This window comes from Octodon degus, unplaced genomic scaffold (genome assembly GCF_000260255.1).
Source record: "Octodon degus isolate 3935 unplaced genomic scaffold, OctDeg1.0 scaffold00024, whole genome shotgun sequence".
NCBI lineage: Eukaryota > Metazoa > Chordata > Mammalia > Rodentia > Octodontidae > Octodon > Octodon degus.
This window is the reverse complement of record NW_004524600.1, coordinates 17,549,932-17,571,383: the sequence shown is the minus strand read 5'-3', so window position 1 is coordinate 17,571,383 and position 21,452 is coordinate 17,549,932. Positions and strand designations below refer to the sequence as shown.

Here is a 21,452-nt window from a genome sequence, read left to right as displayed (position 1 = left end):
TCTGTGAGCTCACTTGATGGAACCTAGGCAGAGGCTCTTTAGTGCTGCTGGCTGTACCCGCAGCGATGACTGCAGGGATGACTGCAGTGACTGCGGCTGCGGGCTCCCTTAGGAACCCCACAGTCTCAAGGGAAGTCAGGTCTGCATCCACGACCATGAGACAGGTCTAGAGGTTGGAAGGAAGTATCATGGGGCCCACAGGAGGGAAAAGAGTTGCAGAAAACTCACAGAGGAGGTGGCCCAGGGAAAAAGGATTTGCCGAAGGGAAGGGGTGCTGCTCTGGCTTTGTGCGGAAAGGATGTCAGAGGCAGAAGAGCCGGCCTCCGCAGGTGTCCTCAAAGACTCATTCCTCGCTCTTCCCCTTTCCCCGCCCGCTTTCAGACTTCTTAACTATTCCTCCCACCCGACCCACGTCTCGGATGACCCGGTTTTCTGACGTAGCAGCAGGGTTCCTTCTCAGAAAAGGTATCACCAGGGCTTTGGGCAGAAAGGCAGCCTCCAGAGGGCCAATCAGATGAGCTGAACCTGCAGCCCTTGCAGTTTCGCCAGAGCTGGATTCCCGGTTGGAAGCTGAGAGCTGTCACCCCAGCTCTGGGGCCAAAGCAGAGGAAGATCATGACCTAAGCTACTTTCCTCCTCCAGCCGGGAAGGGACGACCCTGTCACGTGGGCCCAAGGGTGTGGGATGATCTCTTGGGGTTCAGGTGGCCGGGTGGCTGCGCAGCCCCGTGACCCAAGCCTGGGAGGGGCCTTGTGGGAACTGGGCTCAGTTCCTCAATGAGCTGAGGCCCTCCGGGGTCGCGCTCCCGAGGCGCCCAGCGCAGCCACTCCCACCCCGGCCGGGAGGTGGCCCGGTCCTCTGAGGAGCTGGCCCAGGTCAGGTGACCGTGCAGGGCCTACCGAGCTGCAGACCTGGAAGCGCAGCGCGGAGCAGTCAGCAGCGCACTCGGGCGCCGCCGCTTGGGACATGCCGTCCCGGCCGCCGCCGTGCCCCGCGCTCCCCGGGCTGCTGCTGCTGCTGCTGCTGCTGCTGCTGCTGCTGCGCCCCGCGCGGCCCGGGGCCGTGGGCGCCGCGCCCTTCGAGCCCAGTTGGGAGTCGCTGGACGCGCGCCCGCTCCCGGAGTGGTTCGACGCGGCCAAGTTCGGCGTCTTCATCCACTGGGGCGTGTACTCGGTGCCCAGCTTCGGGAGCGAATGGTTCTGGTGAGCGCCGTCGCCCCTGAGTCCTCGCACCCTGCTTGCTCTGCGCCCCTCCCCACCCGCGGTCCCCGACAGCCCCGGGTCTCCTCCGTCTCCCTGCGGGCGTTGCTGTCCAGGCCTGTTTTCCCCTCCGGCGTTGGCGGCGCTTCGCACATCCGGGTGTTGGTGGTGTGGCGTCTTGGCTGAGTGCTTCCTGCAGTAGACGCGGTTTTGTTTCTGTTTTTCTTCAGTCTTACGGCAAGCGTGTCCAGCATTCTACTGCGCTGGCTTCTCAGTGTCTTGGGAATTGCACACGTGGAGGTGGGGCTAAAACACCGCTGGGTGCCACCGGGCGTGCAGAGAGCTCGGTCAACTTGGGGGCATCTGTCAGTGTTTCATAAAACTCAGCCTCCCGCGATAGTTCTTCGGCCACCGCCTGGTTTGCAGCCTCTCAGAGACAGGTTAGAGCACATCCGTGGTGCGTGACACGGCTGCGTCTTTGCACACACACACTGGTGCGTTCCGTTTTGTCTTTTTTTGAAACAGAATCTCTTTATGGTGCCCAGGCCCTCCTGGGTCTCTGACTCCTGGGATCCAGGATCCCCTGAGTAGCTAGGACCACAGGTGGGGCGACTGCAGTTTGCACACTAGTTATTAATATTAAAGTGTTAGTTTGTGTGCCTGTAGATTTTTTTAAAAGGGTTTTTAGTTTTTAGGTTTGTGTTTTATTTTTTGTTTTGAGTCAGTGTCTGTATAGTTCAGCCTGGCCTTAGATTCACAGTGAATCCCTGCCTCAGTCTCCCAAGCATTGAGATTTTTTTTTTTTTTTTAAAGGATTTGGAAAGGGTATGTATAATGCACTTTAGGTTTTGTCTTGAGGTTTTTAAAATCTATTTAGTACAGGGTCTAGTGTTATGGGTCACTCAGGATAGGAACCAGGTCAACCAGATTGGAATTTGGAAAGCCGTTTGTTACTGAGCTCAGGCCCTTCCCCCCCCCCCCCCCCTGCTCTCAGGCAGGAGAGGACTGAAAGGCAGTTTACTCAGGAAGCAGGGAGGGGTTTTAAACCCTGGAACCACATTGAGTTTGATAAGCGAATTCATTTTCTGACAGAAAATAATGCTTTCAGAGTGATTGGGACCACAACTCAAACAACATTTCTGGGGCTTTTGTTTCAGTTTCTGGTTAATTTTCACCTGAGTACCTGCAGGCAGCCTTGCATAGCCAGGAGGTTACAAGAAGATAAAGCCCATTTAGTTTCCTTTGTCATCTCTGTAAGCTAACTTTGCAGAACGGAATTGGTGAGGGTCACAGGAATTTTATCTAGCAAACACCAAGAAACAGCCACTAGTTACTAAACAACTTAGAACAGTTAAGTATACATTTGTACCCAACAGAAAACACAAGATTTATATTTATAGCCTAAAATGTGAGTTAACCCATTACATCTAGGAGTCTCACTACACACATTGGACTCATCGTGATCCTCTTATTTTCAGCCTCCCAAGTGCTGGGATTACAGGTATGCGCCACCACGCCCAGTCTCCCGGGGCCAGCATGGCCCCCTGGGGATTGAACTCAGTTCCTTGTGTCTGCCTAAGCAACGGCTTTAATCTGCTGAGCTATCTGGCCAGCCCTTGTCTCACAATTTTTATAATGAAAAGGTGGGTGTAATCTCTTGTATGGTTACATACACCTTTCCTAATTCATTGCTTCAAGTCTGATTTAGAGAGCAATGTGCTCTATATGCATGTGTAGGTGGGTACTCGTGTGTGGATCTGTGCTCAGCTTTCCCTGTTTCTCTTTAAAAATCCATGTTCATCAGTACAGGATCGCTGTACATAAGGATTACGTGGCTCGTGGGGAGCAGGGTGTGGACACAATGCATCACGATTCTTTTTTACTTTTTCTGCTCTTTCTCTGCTTGCATCTCTAGCCATCCTTCCTACCCACAGAGGATCTGGCTCAGGACTTTGTACTGTTCATCATTGTAATTTAAGTTTTAAACGGAAAAATGTAGACTGGAACCTGGGTTCAAATTCCAGCATCAAAGGAAAGTTTAGAAGTAGTTGAAGTCAAAACTGTGACTTCGCTGCCACGTGGTGACGGCCAGGAATCACAAAGCCAGCTGTGGGCCTTGCTCAAAGGCAGGAAGGGGTTCCTGTGCTCATTGGGAAGGATGCCATCCCTAGCACCTCTCGGGTCACCTTCCCTTCAAGAGCCACTGGCCAATATGTGCCTCGCACCTGTGTCGTATGTGAGACACAGGGAATGTATGCTGTGACTGTGAATCGGGCAGTGCTCACCTCAGATTGTGGCCTTAAGTGGCAGTAGCAGCCATCAAAGTCTCCTGGTCACCTCTGGGAGTGCAGTGCTGACTGTTAATTTGCATGCCCTGTGGAAATAAGTTTAGGAAAGGAGAGGAGATGCAGGGGCTGGGGAGACAGCTCAGTAGAATAAGTGCTTGCCTGGCAAGTGCAAGGGTCTGAGTTCAATCTCTGGTTCCACCAAAGAAAAAAGGAGAGGAGATGGAGAAGGTGGGGGAGGGGCAGAGATGGCCTGGGGAAGCTGGTGAGGGTTGGCGCTGCTGGATTGTCTGACACGTTCTGGATGGGCTTTGCCTGTGAAGCAGCTTATGCTCAATACTGTGCTCAGAGAATAAAGTAATCTGGGAGTACAAGTGATCTGTGTGTGTGTGTGTGTGTGTGTGTGTGTGTGTGTGTGTTGTCCTGGACATTCACACTGAACCACGGTGCTGCTCCCCCGTCTCTGCTTTTAAATGTTGAGACCATGTCTCACTAAGTCCTTAAGTGGCTAAGGCTGGGCTTGAACTTGCAGTTCTCCTGCTTTAGCCTCCAAGAGTGCTGGAACAAGAATACTTGAAGGCCTAATTTACTTACTAAGACAACAGCATCTGGGCTGGAGAGATAGCTCCGTGGTCTGAGTACCTGCCTGATAAACGCAAGGCTCCAGGTTTGAACCCTGGTACCGAATGCCTTGCCAGCCCAGAAAGCTGGGTGTGCCACACTACCCTGAGCTGCAGAGCGAGATCCTGTACCAAATAAAGAAATACTTTCTTTTTTAAAAAATGACAACATCTTCTTAATTGCACTGTTGCTTCCATTTCTGCTCCGCCCGTGTATGCTTTCTGCTAGTGAATGTAATGAGTGCAGATTATGTTTTAGGCATCACCTCCTCTACCTTGAGGCCTTCCTCACTTGTATTATGAAGTTGATTTGTAAAGGCGCATACTGTATATTGTGATTTAAGAGTGAAGAGACTGTGTGGGCCAGAATGTTGTAGCTTGTGGGAGGTAGGATTTCACAAGGAATAGGTGGAAAATAGGAGGGCTGTTTTGGTGTATCTAAGGTTTTCCTAGAGCAAAGTCAAAGTGAAGCGGAAGTGACAGAAAATCCAGGTGACATTCAAGGGGGGAGGGGTGCCAGAGGGGGCTGGGGAGAGTATTTCAAAGGTTGGTTCCCATGTTGTTCATGTGCTGTTTCCTCTCCTCCCATAGGTGGTATTGGCAAAACCAAAAGATACCAAAATATGTGGACTTTATGAAAGATAATTACCCTCCAGATTTTAAATATGAAGATTTTGGACCACTCTTTACAGCAAAATTTTTTAACGCCAGCCAGTGGGCTGATCTTCTGCAGGCGTCTGGCGCCAAGTACGTTGTCTTGACTTCTAAACATCATGAAGGTGAGTAAGCACAGCAGATGGAAGACGCGCAGCGATGGGGAGATGGAGGAGGAGGAGGAGGCGAGAACAGCACAGTCACTGATGTCAGGTCTCTGCTCACAGTGACTGGAAGTGGAGACAGGCTTATAACTTAAGGGCCACATGTTCTGCCTACATTGGGGGTACTTAGGGTACAGACAGATCGTACACTCCACAAAACAAGAGGAAAGGTGTTACATGAACATTTAATAATATTCCCAAGATTTGCTTAAAGCTATTGGAAGTAGGATGGATATTTCAGTTTGAAATTCGCTATTAGAAAGGGCTCTCTCTCTCTTTCTCTCTCCCCCCCCTTTCTCCCTAGTATTTGGGATTGAACCCAGGGCCTTTGCAGTCCTTTTTTATTTTTTACTTTGAGACAGAGTAGCCATATGTCATGGAAATGATAAAATTTATGATCCTTCTACCTCAGCTTCTAAGAGTACTTGGATTACAAAAATGTGCTACCATACCCAGCTTCTTGGCTTTTTTGCTGTATCTTTTTAATTTAGTTTTATTTTTTTGCAGAACTGGGGATTGAACTCAGGTCCTTGAGCTTGCCAGGCAAGCACTTCTTCTACTGAGCTATCTCCCTGGCCCCCTTGTTTGTTTGTTTTTTGAGACAGGGTCCAGATATGTGTCCCAGGTTGACCTCAAACCCAATGGCAGTTCTGCTTCAGCCTTCCAAGTGCTGAGATTACACATGTGCACCACCACACCTGGCTCTTTGCTTTACCTTAATGCATTATGCAAAAGCACCGTGTGAATTATGCTTCTGTGGTTTTGCAGCATTGTGTGTGTGTGTGTGTGTGTGTGTGTGTGTGTGTGTATGTCTCCTAGGTGACTGTTGTAGCCTATGGCTAGATGTTTCCCCAAAGCCACTATGGGTCATAGGTGGGGCTTTTCAGAGGCGGCTGGGTCTAGAGTGTAGGATGTCGGGACTAGGAATGTGATGCTGCAGTTGATATACGGTGTGATGCCAGGATTAAGGGTGCCTGCCTTGAATGTGAGCACTACCCATCCTAAGGGCAGGTAGCCTGGGTAGAAGACAAGGGACAGAAAGAGAGCTGCTGCTGTTGCTGTTTGTGCTTTGCAGCTTGCTGCCTTCTGCCTGCCCTGCCCTACCATGGACTGTTTCTCCTCTGTGATACCTGCCTCAGAGCCAACTGACAATGAAATGTAACCTCTACAAATTGTGAGCTAAAATAAACCTATCCTCCTTTAACTTCAGGTGACAGGTATTTTGTCTCAGCAACAAGAAAAGTGACTAACCTGTGGCCAAATGACACCAGTAAAGGATGAGTTGCTAGAGTTGAAAGCAATACAGATTGCCTGGAAAAGTTATAGACTATAATGTGCTGAGATTATAAGAAAACACAATGCAGTGCTCCTACATTAATAGGGTAGAGTTGGAGGAGGTGGCCTGCACCTGAATCTCAGTGCTCTGCAGGCTGAAGAAGGAGGCCCACAAGCTCGTGGCTAGTTTGGGCTACATAGGAGATGCTGTCTCAAAATCATGCAGAACAAAACAAAACCCAAAAGTAAAAATCAGACAAAAAGCCAGACATTGAGTAGACCTCACCCAGTACAGCTCAGTACCTAAGAGACCAAAGCAGCTGCCAACAGCTCTTGTCCTAACCTCAAGCTACTTCACTAGGTAATTTCCTTTGCACAACCTCCTTTGTGTTAGTGTACAAAATTTTGCATCATTGTTCTCTTCCAGTGGGAATGGAGTAGGAAGAGAAAACCAAACCAAACTTCTGGAATTATCTTAGAATATCTTTCCCCTTTACCTGTACTCTGATAGCTTCATGCTTTTCTCCTACAGATTTTTTTTTTTTTTCCGCTAAGATGGATATTTATAAATTTTACTTACTTTGAGAACTTGTTGGTTTCCTAATTTCTAGGAACTTCGTGAGGCTATATAGCACTAAGCGTTCTACAAATTGTACTAGAAAAAAAAAATTGTACTAGAAAGAGATGGCGAATGTTTACATTTTAAAAATCTTAGTGCAGTGTTCACAAGGCAGAGACAAAAACAGCTGCCATGAGTTTGAAGCCAGCCTGGGCCACGTGGTGAGTTCAAGGTCAGACTGGACTCTGTAGCTAGACGCTGTCTCAAAAAACAACAAAGAACAAAACACAAAGAAGTTGACACACTGCCAGTAACCTTCCTCAGAACACTGCCCATCCTTGCGCTGAACACAACCATCTCATCAATTTCAGAGGCTGTTCTTGACCCCTTTCGTGAATGTTCACAGTTGTGCGGTGGTGGCTGCCTTGCTGTCTTGGTGGAGTCAAAGTGTTTACCTTTCATGGTCATTTTGACTTTGGAGAAGAACTGAAGCTGCCCAGGGCCAGATCCAGTGGGGGGAAAGTGGACGAGAACACATCCTAATATTTTCATTTGACAGAAACTACTATAAATATTTGACATTAAAAATAGTGGTGGTCATTGTGTGGCTTACCTCATGTGTAAGATGTTCCTACCTTAGTAGTGACTTGCTTTTGCCGTGCTAGCAGTTGGCTGGGATACAACCGGGACACTGCGGACGCGATACCATGCCCCAGGGATCTCAGTGTCGAAGAGAACGATATCAGAGATAGCTCCAACTAAGCAGGTGAAATTTGCCTATTAAAATCTCCACCTCATCTTGTTGAGATTCTCATTTGTTTCTCTTGTAAGAGCAGAGAATGAAAAAGAGGCCAAAGAGAGTTATTTGTAGAAGCAGTTATGCATTGATTACATCTGACTTGTTTTGCCGTTCTTTTTGGTAGAAGTTTATTAAAGTGAAATTGCTAATGCTTACAGGAGTGTCTTGGATCACTTTGCAGGCTTTCCCTTGTGGGGCTCGGAGTATTCCTGGAACTGGAACGCTGTGGACGAGGGGCCGAAGAGGGACATTGTCAAGGAACTCGAGGTGGCTGTTAGGAGCAGAACCAACTTGCACTTTGGACTATACTATTCTCTTTTTGAATGGTTTCATCCACTGTTTCTTGAGGATAAATCCAGTTCCTTCCAAAAGCAGAAATTTCCAGTAGCTAAGATGCTGCCGGAGCTCTATGAGTTAGTGACCAGGTACCAGCCCGAGGTTCTGTGGGCTGATGGAGATGGAGGTGCGCCTGATTCCTACTGGAACAGCACTGGCTTCTTGGCGTGGCTGTATAACGAAAGGTGTGTGTTCTGTTGGGGACTGTAATTGCCACAAATCCTCCTAACGTGCATATGATGTTGGAATTCCCGGGCTTCTTCAAGTATTTCCTTTCAGGCTCATTCATGTGAGGTTATAAATTGGGGGATTATTTAAAGAATTGCTGCAAAGCAGAATGTTTTTCCCCCTCTGGCAGAAATCATTGTACATAACGTTATTGGTGGTATCACTACTTACTCAAAATAATCAGGAGTAAACAAATTGTGAGTCCCGTACAAACCAGTTGTCTGATTTTGAAATCAGATTAAAAATATCACAAAGGGGGCTGGGGAGATGGCTCAGTAGAATAAGCACTTCCCTGGTAAATGCAAGGGACTGAGTTCAATTCCTGGTTCCGCAAAAAAGAAAAAAAAAAAAAAATCATAAGATCCAGAACTTTAAAGCCCAAGGCTCACTTTGTGGTCCCTTTTTTTCATCTCTGCCTCTGGCACATTCTTCACTGCTTCTGATTATGTGCTTTTCTGTTCTTCCCTGTTTTGTTGTTCTCTGGAGCCAGTGTCTCCCTATGTAGTCCACGTTGACCTCGAATGCACTGTAATCCTCCCACTCCACTGGATGCTGGGATCACAGGTGTGCACCACCATCTCTGGCTCTCCTTTTGGTCCTCTTGCTTTTCCATAGTTGCCACTGTGCCTGTGTCCTCTCCTGTTGCTTCCTAGCATGTTCAAGAGTGTGCACCAGGGGGCGGGGAGATGCCTCTGTGGAATAAGTTCTTCCCTGGCAAGCACAAGAGCCTGAGTTCAATCCCCAGTTCTGCAAAAAAAAAAAAAAAAAAAAAGCCAAAACACAACAACAACAACAAAAAACAAGTGTGCGCCAGGGAGTGCTGATTGAGCTTCTCCATTAGGCCCGTATTTATACTTACATGGAGAAAGCACTTGGTACTGTGCTGTGAACTTGGCAGCTTCCTGGGTCCATAAAAGGCACTTAGTCCACTGAGCTATATTGCTGGCCCTAAAAGAAACTTTAAAGAAATGATCCTTTTTATTTCAGCCCAGTTCGGGACACAGTGGTCACCAATGATCGCTGGGGAGATGGCTGCATCTGCAGGCACGGTGGCTACTACACCTGTGCTGATCGCTACCACCCAGGGCATCTGCTGCTACATAAGTGGGAAAACTGCATGACAATAGACCAGCTTTCCTGGGGCTACAGGAGGGACGCTGGAATCAGTGATTATCTTACAATTGAAGAACTGGTCAAGGTACAGTAAGATATCTAGAGGCTGTTACTGTCATATTCCTGACAGTGAGATTGTGTGGGCAATATTGCTTATAATTTGGGCCACCCAGTGGCCCGCTAGTATAGGGCATGTCTTAACACATGGGAGGTGGAATTTTTTTCCATTTGTTTAAGAACTGTACTCATTCTTACATTGTTAGCAACTCGTGGAGACAGTTGCATATGGCGGAAATCTTCTGATGAATATTGGGCCCACACTGGATGGAACCATTTCTGCAATTTTTGAGGAGCGATTAAGACAAATGGGGGCCTGGTTAAAAGTCAATGGGGAAGCCATTTATGACACCCACACTTGGCGATTCCAGAATGACACTTTCACCCCAAATGTGTGGTAAGTCTTTCTGGTCTTGGACTGCCACTTGATGGGGAAGGCATTTAAAATTTCCCAGAGAGGGGCTGGGGAGACAGCTCAGTAACACAAGGGCCTGAGTTCAATCCTGGGTTCAGCAGGAAAAAAACAAAACAAAACAAAAAAACAGTGCTCATAAAATTTTCCAGAGATAAAGAGAACTAGATAGAGAAGAATTTGGGTAAATCTACTTATCCAATACACTTTCAGCTTTACCCAAGAGAAGGAAGGGGGAGAATTATCATGTTTTTGAATAGTTAATGTTTATCTGATTCTCAAATACCTCAGCAGATTAAAGTACTTGCAAGCAGGCACAGGGGCCAGTGGTTCGATCCCCGGGCCTGCTATGCTGGCCCCTCCCCCAGGGTGCACTGAGATGGCAATTGAGACTGGGCATGGCACGCACCTGTAATCCCAGCTCTTGGGAGGCTGTAAACAGGTGGGTCGCTTTGAGACCAATCTGGTAGTGAGACCCTGAACACTCTGTAGACCCTTCCCTAAAAATACAAAAAAAAAAAAAAGAAAAAAAAAAAGAAACGTTTATCCGATTTTGCTTGCATCTTTGGATATGTCCTAGTGGTGGGCACAGTTTAGCTAAACATAGCCAGCTTTTATGAAATTGAAAGCCATTTATTCAGGTAAGTGAAAAATGCTCAGTGGCTTAGTGTAAAGCAGACTACTGTTTAGTCAGTTCAGTAAATTCTAACTTTTGCAGGAGTCATATCCCATGTTAGCAAACAAGGGGTATCTGAGGATAGAGAAATTTAAGTATAAAATCAGCCAAATTAGAGAATATTCTAGGAAGATGGCAGAGGCAAGAAGCACCAGCTCTCTGTCCCCCTCCTAGACAACAGTTGTGCTGGTGTTAGACGGCCACGTGTAAGGGAAGTATACTGAACAGCACCCATCACTAGGAAGACGCAAATAAAAACTACAGTGAGTGGGGTTGGTGGCACCTGCCAGAAGTAGCAAGTTTGAGGCCAGCTGGGGTACACAGCGAGACCTTGCCTCAAATAACAACAGCCTCGCCAACATGTTCTTTCTCTCAGTGGCCCTCGCTCACTCTGTGGAGTGTTTTTCTTCTTATCTTTAATAAATATAAACCCTCACTGAACAAAAAACAAGCAAAAAAAATGGCAGCACACTATCACTTCACATCTATTAGGATAGCTACTATTAGAAAAGAGAAGAAAAGAAATGTCAGTGAGGGTGTGGCGATCTTGGAGTCTTGGTGACTGTCGTGGGAATGCAACGTGGCAGAGTTGCTATGGGAAATAGTACGGCGGTTCCCCCAAAATTAAAAATGGAATTACTCCGTGATCCAGCAATTCCGTCGTATTCATAGCAGATGCATGTGGACAGTGGTTGAAATGCAGAAGCAACACGGGAGTCCATTAATGAATGGATAAGTGCAAGGCGAAGGGTGTGTGTACCCGAGTGCGGATGTATTCAATGTCTAAGAGGGAGGAATTCTGACATATGCTGCCATGTATATAAACTTTCAGGGCATTATGCGCATTGGCAGAACCTAGTCACAAAAAAGACAAATGCTGTATGAGTCCATCTGTATGTGGCACCTAGACTAGAGTAGTCACACTCCTAGAGAGGAGATGGCTGCATAACATGATGCGTGTATTTAACACCACCAAGACGAATACTTAAAATAAAATTCTGGGCCAGGGGTATAGCTCAGTGGCGTGGTTCCTGCCTGGAAAGTGTGAGATCCTGAGTTTGATTCCTGGTTAGAAAAAAAATGGAGATGGTAAATTTCATTATGCCCTACCACAGTAAAAAAAAAAAAAAAAAAAAAAAAAAAAATCAGCCCCAAACAACAGCATTATCTTGTAGTAAAAAAAAAAACCCCAAACAACCCCAAAACTTCTTACTTGTTTATACTATTCCAATCAACTTTGATCTGAAGTCTCTTTAAAATTGTCAGAACTGGCTTTTCTTTCACTTAATACCTTCTTAAAGCTTTGTCTCGGGCTTCTCTCTGAGCTCTGGAGGGTTCTGGGCATCAGTGTCTGAATCAGGCTGTGGCATGCTGGCTTTGGTGCAGCATCTGGATATATGAGGCCGCTAGTGAAGGAACTCCGTGCTGCCCGACCCCTGCGAATTAGATAGTTACGTGGTGGTGCACGCCTGTAATACCAGCACTCAGGAGACTGAGGCAGGGGGATCACCATGAGTTCAAGGCCAGCCTGGACTACATAGTGAGTTCCAGACCAGCCTGGACTACAAAGTAAGACTCTGTCATGAAAAAAAAAAAAAAAAAAAAAAAAAAAAAAAAAAAAGGGGGCAAAGTTAGACAAAACTGGAGCCAGGAAGATGGCTCAGTGGATTAAGTGCTTCCCTGGCAAGCGCAAGGGCCTGAGTTCAATCCCCAGTTCCGCAAAAAAAAACAAAACAAAACAAAAAAAAAAAACCAAAAAACAAAAGTTAGACAAAACCCTGTGCTCAGCATTACCTGGCTTATACCTTCAAGCATCTTGCCAGCTCACTAAAGAAAATAGAGTGAGCAAATTTAGATGGAAACAAGGAGTTGTACAACCTGAGAATCTTGCATTTGGGAGCAACCACACTGAAGACCCAGTACCAAGCTGTTGCGTTACACATGGTTTCAGTCCTATTTTGGAATTTGATTCTGTTTGAAATTGGCTCTAAGGGTCTGGTCTGGAAGCTCCCATTCATTAATTATCATTCCCTCAAGCATTTATGTCAAGAAATAAAAGCCAAAGTTGGGTGTGGTGGTGGACACCTGGAATCCCAACACTTGGGAGGCTGAGGCTGGAAGATCTTCCTGTTCTACACAGTGAGTTTAAGGCCAGTTTGAACTATATAGTGTGACTGTGGCTCAAAAAACCTAAAACAAAAGCCCAAATATTCCCTGAGGTCTCTAAAGCCAGGCACTGTGCTCCCCCCCTTTCTGGCCCAAGTGGCCCTGCCATCCTCCTGCCTGGGAGCTCTGTTCTGCAGCAGCTCTGGCCCCCTGCTGGCAATGGTCTGCACACTCCTCAGTCAGACTGTGAAATCCTTCCTGAGTTTGGCCTGGCCCGCTGCTCCAGCGCCCAGAGTAATTCTTGAGATGCCTCTTAGTGGTGCTTGCCAGCCCGGCTCCCTCCGGCTCTGAGCTGCTGTCAGTCTCTGCTGCGGGGCCTTGTCCCTTCTAGCTTTGCTCCCACCTTAGGCCTTGCCTCAGCAGCAGCTGCGTCGCTCCATGGCTTTAATATGAAGCACTCTACTGTGTGTCACTGCTTCCATTTCAGCCCACTCCGTGTAGCCCTTTGGCTTCTATCTTTAATTTGATGTTAGGGGCCGGCCAAATAGCAGGCACAGGAGCAGGGGGTTTTGATCCTCGGGCCTGCCATTTTGGGCCTGCCCCTGCCCCCACCCCCAGGGCATGCTGAGAAGGGATTGGGAGTGGTGGCGCGTGCCTGTCATCCCAGCTCTTGGGAGGCTGTAAACAGGCGGATCACTAAGAGTCCGATCTAGTAGTGAGACCCTGAACACCCTATAGACCCTTCCCTAAAATACAAAAAAAGAAAAAAAAAAAAAGAAAAGAAAAAAATATCTGATGTCTTTCTCTGTCCTCAGCCCTACTCTTCTTCCATCCCCCGGTTGGAGCGCTGGCCCAGCACTGTATACAATCCACTGTTTGCACCCCAAACTCCTGAACCCTCTCTTCCTGTTGTACTCACTCTCACCCTTCCCTGGCACCTCCCTTCTGCCCTCCTCTGCCAGGTCCATGAGTGCAGTTTGAGGAGGAATCCTAGCTTAGGAAAGCCACTCCCTCCCGAGAATTTCATTTTAGTGTTGGAGGAGTAGAAAAGAGAGGTGTTTTTTATAACTATTGGAGACTATTGTTTCTTCCCTTTTATTAAGGGAGGCATTGGTAAATATTTACCACATAGAAGTATCACCGAAAATAATTCCAAATATGACCCATTAATCAGGATGAGATATAATAATTTGTTTCTATGCTCTTTTTATTTTAACCAGGTACACATCTAAACCTAAGGAAAAATTAGTCTATGCCATTTTCCTTAAGTGGCCCATTTCAGGACAGCTGGTTCTTGCCCAACCCAGTGGTATTCCAGGGGAAACAGAGGTAAGAGGAAAATTTATCTTTCTTGCTCATTTAAATTGCTGACTAAAATAACAATGAAATGGTATTTGAATGAAAACATAATTTGTTTTAATTTCAAGAGGAACCTTATATGTGTTCCTCTTATACCTAAGGGTAACCTTAAAGTGATTTTCATCAATGATGAATATTTGGCCAGAACTTTTTGAAACTTCTCCTAAACATTTTTTTTTTTCTTTTTTTGGTACTGGGGATTGATCTCAGGACCTTACGCTTGCCAGGCAGGCACTTAGGCTGCTGAGCCATTTCTCTGGCCCAGTGGAAATTAGGTATTTTCTTCACTACTGTACCTTGTTCAGGTTCACTGCATGCATCCAAGTGATTTTTTCATACAACTGTAATTCACATTGACACCATCCCAGAAGACATCAGAATGAAGGATGCCATGACCCTACCATTTTAATATAGCTGTTGTAATTACCAGGTCTGGCACTGGGGTATTTTGGTGTATTTATAGCTTGTTCTTTAAGAACTTGATGATTCTTTTGGAGCTTTTCCTTGTATCAAATTTGCAAATTTCACTTGAAAAGTATGGGGATGAACAGCCAGAAAGAAGATAAAGTTCTAATCTAATGTTTGATTACAGCTTTGAAGCCTAGATATGATGCTGGTTTTCTTTTAGTCTTATCCATATTCTCTTTGGCACCAATTAATATCATTAAAAGTGCATGTTTTGGGGCCAGTGAGATAGCTTGGTGAACTAAGCACCTGCTTAGGCAAGTGCAGGGACCAGGATTCGATCCCCTGCACCACATGTTGTGCCAGCCCTCCCCCAGGCATGCTGAGTGGCCACCAAGACCAGGTGTGGTGGCCCACGCCTGTAATCCCAGCACTGGGGAAACTAAAAACAGGAGGATCACTATGAGTCTGAGCTGTGTAGTGGGATCTTGTACCAAATATATTTTTTAAAAGTTCACATTTTTTTATTAATCCACTTGATACACAAAGTTTTATGTGTTAAAATAATCCTGAAATATGTAACCACTTATTTGAAATCACTTGGTATAGTAATGACTGAGGGAATAAAGTATAGCAATAATTGATTAGATTTATATATTATTGATTAGTGGAGGTTACTGGAAAATGTGGAGAGGAGCAGTGGCTAGCAACAGGGAGCCCTTCTCCAAATATTCTGTATAAGAAGTGGGCAGGCTTTTGTTGGCCAGTTTGATTCTCATATATAGTGTACTAGCAGATCGTATGCAAAGAAACAAGAAATCAATGGCAAATGAAACTGCAGAAATTATACAAACACATGGAAATTAAACAACACACTCTTTTTCCCCCATAATTTTATTGAGAAACAGATAGCAGTGAGACAGTTTCAAACCAAATTGGTAGGACAGTTTCAATAATTAACACATTGCATACATTCTTCCTAGTGGTTAATTGCTGTACAAGATGCAGACATGATATCCTATTTACAAACACTATTAGAACAAATCTCTATTCATTAAGAGAATGTAACTATATATCTATCCTAACCACTTTGAATACACAGATATAAAACGGACATTCACCTGTATCCCTTTTTTTGGTTAAGTTCCATTATTTGAATATTATAGGTGTGTAAACTCGGCAAAATAATCTAAAAGAGTCCAGTAGCCCATAACAGTATTGGGTCTTACGCTTCACTGGCAATGTCAGAAATTGTTGACCTGAGTCCCCTACAGCTCAACATAACAGCATGACTTTACTTCTTATATTTTGTTTTTATATTTTTCTGATGAATGGTTAAGACCAAGGTAAAGCAGGACCTATGCAACAAGAGTGGTAGCTTTTGGGTCTGATAAGGTCAGTGAAATCCCCTCAGGATTTATTCTGAGATCTTGTTCCTCAGATTGTAGAATCTTTGTCCGTGTCAGCCATGTGGATGAGTTACGGCCATTGCTCGTCCAATATGCTCTCTGTGAAAGCCTGAGAGAATGTTTTCTCCCCATGTGACTCTCTTTAGGCACACTTTACATCATCCATCACTTTCCTCTTTGGCCCCATAATCTCCTTGATCAGAAAATTTGGAACACTACCGAGTTACATGACGTTACAGTACAAGTTCTCATATGTCCTGAGTCTTAATTGACCTTGGAAGGCTAGGGCCAAAATGAACAACACACTCTTAAAGAACCCATGGTTGCAGTAATTCTCTGTTCTTGGTCCTTTCTTCAGTGTTTTCCTTGTTCCAATGCTCCCTTCTACCTTTGCAATTCTTTCCCTGTATCCACACTTTCCCTCAAGAGTAGTAGGAGCAAAATAAATGTATTTATTCAATGAGATCAGGAATTCAAAGGCCGGCCAAATAGCTCAGCAGATTAAAGCACCTGCAAGCCAGCACAGAGACCAGGGGTTCAATCCCCAGGCCTGCTGTGCCAGCCCCGACCCCGGGGCATGCTGAGATGGCAATGGAGACTGGGCGTGGTGATGTGTGCCTGTTAATCCCAGCTCTTGGGAGGCTGTAAACAGGTGGATCACAGAGTCTGATCTAGTAGTAAGACCCTGAACACCCTGTAGACCCTTTCCTAAAATTAAAAAAAAAAAAAAAAATTCAAACAGCTTATGAATCACTAAGCATGAAGGAAGGAATCTTGTGTGGATAGTGCTTTTTCTGCAGAAATGCCAGTCCTTGCTTCCTATAGCAAGTTGGTGAATCCAAACAGTACATTTGTATTTATGTTTCTGCTTTCAGGTTGAACTACTGGGACACGGACAGCCACTCCCCTGGACTTCTTTCAAGCCCGCTGGCATGGTGGTGCAGTTGCCTCAGCTCACCATTCATCAGATGCCCAGTAGATGGGGCTGGGCTCTCAGACTCTCGAGTGTGATCTGATATGCAGCCAAGAGGCCAATGCTGCAGTTACCTCAGCCCTTGGAAATCTCAGGTTTCTGTAGGCGTACTATATGGAGAATGCTAATGTAAAATGGATCAATGCAAAATCAAGTAATTATTTAGGAAAATTCTTTCCTAATTTATTTCCAAAATGTTCCCAATTTATGTTACTATTTTAATTTTTCAATGTACTGTGCCACTGAAGTCTCTTCATAGTGATTTTTTTTTCCATGTGTGTCCATTTCCATTTCTAGGTGGAAATGTTTTTGTCTTGTCTTAGCTGGAAGCTGTTGTGCTATCAGTTAAAATCTGACCCCCACACCCTGGATTCTTACATTGAAGCCCTAGCCCCCAGTGTGACTATATTGGGGAAGAGCCTTTTTTTTTTTTTGGTGGAACTGGGGATTGAACTGAGACCCTTGCACTTGCCAGGGAAGTGCTTATTCTACTGAGCCATCTCCCAGGCCCAGAAAAAGCCTTTTTAAGAGGTAATTAAGGTTACACAAGGTCAGAAGGGTGAGCCTCTAATCCAGCAGGACAGACTTTCTTATCAAGGAAAGAAACTGTGGAGATGGGAGGACACAGGATGCTTTGTGAAAAGATACATCAGGGCGATCATGGCCAGGCCAAACCCAGCGGTGCTGGAAGCATCCAAACCTGCTGACACCCCAGTCTTGATCTGGGACTTCCGGCCTCCAGAACTGTGTGAAATAAACTTCTGCATAAGTTGTCCAGGCTGTGGTTTCTGTTATGGCAGCCCCGGCTTACAGTTTAGGAGGTATGTAACATTGCCAATGCATGTAGAGATTTTTTGTAAACATAATTATCTTTTCCTTTAATACCTAAAACTGGGGCTGGGGCAATGGCTCAATAATTCAATCCCCGGTTCCACAAAAAAACCCCGAAAACCTAAAACTAATATATGTTTACTATAGTTTTTTTTTTTTTTTTTTTTTTTTTTTTTTGTGGTACTGGGGATTGAATTCAGGACTGTGCTTTCCAGGCAAACACTTACTCTACTGAGCCATCTCCTTGGCCCTACTATTGATATTTTGAAACATAGATATACTGAGAGAGAAAATCGCTGCTCAGATCACCACAATTAGAATTAGGGTTTATTTACTTATTTGTGGGGAAAGATGTGGAAGTAGGGCTCTACTTTTTGAAGATGGGCTAATTTGAAGTTAACTTAAATTTATAAGTTTGCTTACTATATTTGTTGTCAAGCAACTGGAAGTTGAAAACTGAGTTGAAAATTAGGAAGTCTACTCAGATTTCCTAGATGAGCCACAAATAATGCTGATGTTGCTATAAGTAAGGAAAATCCAGTTTAAGAACTCATTCCCCTCAGCAAAAGATAATATGCTTGTATCTTTGCCTGAAGTGCTACAGATTCTGTGTTGTCATGTTCATCAAAAGGAGACATCTCACTGTCTAAGAAAACCGTAAAGTGAAACTAAACTGATGGCCCGCGAGTCAAGACGTGGGGTAATGACCTGGAGGAGGAACGAGGATGAGGAAGACAGGGCAAGAGACACAAGAGATGGAGACAAGACAGGCTTTCTGATCAAGTCTCGTTTATTGAGGAAGTGAGCAGGGTCTAAATAACTGTATAGTGGAAGTAGTTGGGTGGGAATAGTTGTGGATTGGTAGTGGAGGTCCAGGACCACAGGAAGATGTTGAGGCAAGTGGGGATTGGTGCTGCAGCACTTCTTACCCAAATAAGGGAAAATATAACAGGAGTATTCTATCGCCCCCCACATATCCCCCCTTTTTATTAAATACATCAAGCAAGAAATTGACAGTGCCCCGCAGGGACAACGCCTGGCTTGGGTCAAGGACTCCTTCACATGAGATCAACCAGACTTTACCCGTCTTGGGATTTCAGGGCGGCAGTAGGCCCTGTTCCTGTCTTAGGTGGTCGGCGGCACTGCATGTGGGTCCTAGTTGCCCGTCATTGACTACTTGTCCCTCTCACCAGGGGGACCTATATCAGATTAGGCCACATTATTATAAGGTCCATTTGAGGGAACCTTCTCACGATACTCTTGTTGATCTGCCATTTCCAGCTGATGATAATGTATCTGAATGGGCTTTGCAGCAAAGGCATCTAAACGTGAGTTAATGAATGCTGTAAAGTTTTTGAAAAATGCAAGGTCCTATCATGAGCAACAGTAGGAGTGAGAAGAGGGGTCCCAACAGGGGCATAAGATAGGTGAACATCCCTCCCCACAATGAGGAGAAGGGGTTGTCCGCAAGTTCTTGTCTCCGCTTGAGTAGTTGATCCTGAAGCTCTTGGATTTTGTCTCGAACTATGCCTGATTTATTAACATAAAACAACACCTTTCCTGTAAAGCAAGACATATTCCCCCATGCTCTGCTGTCAGAAGGTCCAAGCCTCTCCTATTTTGCAAGACCACTTATGCTAGTGAATCTATCTGGTCTTGGATATCTTGGATAGTACCAGATAATGCTCGAACATCATCAATCAGCTGGTTAGATAATTTAGTATAAGAATGTACTGCTACCCCCAACCCTGCTGAACCTGTCCCCATGGCTGCTGTGACTCCCAGCCCCACTAGTAAGGGGATGAATTGGACTGCCCTTTTTGTGCGTCCCGCATATACTCTAGACTGGGAAGGGGTACAGGATCATTGCCAGAGATGACATCTATATCAGGCAGTATGATTGCCATGACACACAGTCCTGTCCAGTTGGTAGGTAGGTATGTAAAAGCCAAGCTTCCTCCACATACAAACACATGTCCTTCTTTGGGGCAAATAGGGCTACTGTAGTTAAGTATTTGACTACAACTAGTGAAGGTAACAAACCCAACATCAACAGTGAAGATATCACTGTGAAAGCTTCCTTGAATACAAAAAGACTTTTTGAAGGTTACAGGTTGGACTCTAAAAGGGAGGCTAACACTATAGTTTGTGTTTTGGGGGTTTATGATGTCTTGTGAGATGAGATTAGAAGGGAGAGCAAGGAGCATAGGAGTGCCTAGGGTCATGCATAGCCAACAATTTTGGGCTAAGCTTGGGTTGGAAGCATTAAGGGCTTTGTGTGTGTGGCTTCTAGAATATCTAAGGTCTGAGTATCTAAATCTACTCTTCGTGACTTGGGGAGTGCTAGGGGATGATAATTTATCTTAGGGAACATTTGTTCCATAATTTGTTCCAGGTGTTTTTGGACTTGTAACTCTATAACAGTATCTTGGGGTCCACCGCCATCTGAAACATGTATTGGGGGAACCTTGTTCCAGCAGATCGGCTCTCCAGGGGTGCCGGAGCATGAAGCCTGGGCATACTTAGGTTTACCAAGCACCGTGGGGGTGTTGGTCCAGTCACCTCCTATAGTACCACGGTAAGTCCTCTGAAGGATGGCCGTAAAATAAGTTTGTCCATTGATGGCTGTGCATTCTTGTAGGGAGTCATAACATGAGATATGCATCTCAGCTTGGAAGGAGCTGCATTTTTTAGGGCAAGGCCCTGGTCTGCCATTAATATTTGGCATTATATGAGGTTTATTATAGCATTCCCAACTCTGGGAATGGCCTCCTCCCAATCGGAGTGAAAATGTAAGAAAGGCTATTTTATTGCCACAATCAGTGCTTTGAGTAAAGGTGGTGGGTTTAACCTTAAGAGTACCTCCTCTGCATTTGCATGGAGGGCCATATAATATTCTTAATAGTTCTTGAGGGTTTACCTCTTGGAAGCCACCTTCGAGGACCCATGGCCAGGTCTGCAGTATTCCCAATAACAGGATCTGGACCTTCGTAGTCTGTAAGTAAAAATAAGAAAATTTTCTCAGGGCAAGCCTTCATCCTTGGAATTATCTATGAGATTATCTGTTGTGCATTGGGTCTGGTCAATTCGTTTAACCAAACATTCTGGCAGCCATCTTGCAGATTTTGCATGTTGAGAATAAATGCACACTGATCCTCGTCCCCATATAAGAACTGGATCAGGACCATTCCAAGTGCCAGTCAGGGGGTCTTGCCACATGACCAAGGTGAATTGAGTCTGTGTTTGAGTATGCCAAAAGCGAGATGCTGAAGAATGACCATTAGCATCCAGGATCAAAAAACTGAGAGTGAAGAGTGCATGGGATACTATATTTCTGGGGGACCCTTGAGGAGGATACCAATCTCCCCCTTTTATTTTGTTAATGGTGAGCTTTAATGAGAGGTATGCTCGTTCAACAATACCTTGTCCTTGATGATTAAATGGTATATCTGTAGTGTGAAGAATATTGAGTTTCTTACAAAATTGAGCAAAAGCAACACTGGTGTAACCTGGACCGTTATCAGTTTTTAGTTGCTGGGGGCACCCCAAAACTGAGAAGGCAGTCAGCATGTGAGCAATGACATGCTTGGTAACCTCACCCATTTGGAGGGAAGCATAAATAAATCCACTATAAGTATCAACAATTACATGAACATATTTTAATTTACCAAATTCTGTTATGTGAGTAACATCCATCTGCCACAATGCATTAGGTACCAACCCCCTAGGGTTTATACCTAGATGAGGTACAGGGAGATTTACAGTACAATAGGGTCAATTTTTAGCAATCTGTCTGGCCTGATCACGAGTTATTTTGTGCATAAGCCAAAGGGTTTGTGCATTTAGGTGATGTAACTGATGGCTATGTTGAGCAGCAAGCATTCTGTCACCAGAGCGATCAGCATGGACGTCCTTTAGGATGGTGGTGAAAACCTGAGCTCGAGTGGCCAAATCAGCTTTTTGGTTCCCTTCTGCTAAGGGTCTGGGCAGGT

At 45.3% G+C, this 21,452-nt stretch overlaps 1 protein-coding gene across 1 annotated transcript; it reads left to right on the top strand.

Moving 5' to 3' along the window:
• Positions 1-919: 919 nt before the first annotated feature.
• Fuca2 (alpha-L-fucosidase 2) lies at positions 920-17,504 on the top strand. The gene is made up of 7 exons (XM_004628586.2): positions 920-1,202; positions 4,696-4,883; positions 7,737-8,076; positions 9,107-9,317; positions 9,496-9,686; positions 13,704-13,812; positions 16,532-17,504. The coding sequence occupies exons 1-7, from the start codon at positions 967-969 to the stop codon at positions 16,670-16,672; spliced, it is 1,416 nt and encodes a 471-aa protein (XP_004628643.1). The 5' UTR covers positions 920-966; the 3' UTR covers positions 16,673-17,504.
• The last annotated feature ends 3,948 nt before the right edge of the window (positions 17,505-21,452 follow it).

What these genes read in the sequence shown, in the direction of transcription:
- Fuca2 (XM_004628586.2), top strand. Translation starts at nt 967, where the DNA reads ATGCCGTCCCGGCCGCCGCCGTGCCCCGCGCTCCCCGGGCTGCTGCTG. An exon ending in TTCGGGAGCGAATGGTTCTG is followed by an intron (nt 1,203 to 4,695) that starts GTGAGCGCCGTC and finishes CTCCTCCCATAG; the next exon opens with GTGGTATTGGCAAAACCAAA. An exon ending in GCGTGGCTGTATAACGAAAG is followed by an intron (nt 8,077 to 9,106) that starts GTGTGTGTTCTG and finishes TTTTTATTTCAG; the next exon opens with CCCAGTTCGGGACACAGTGG.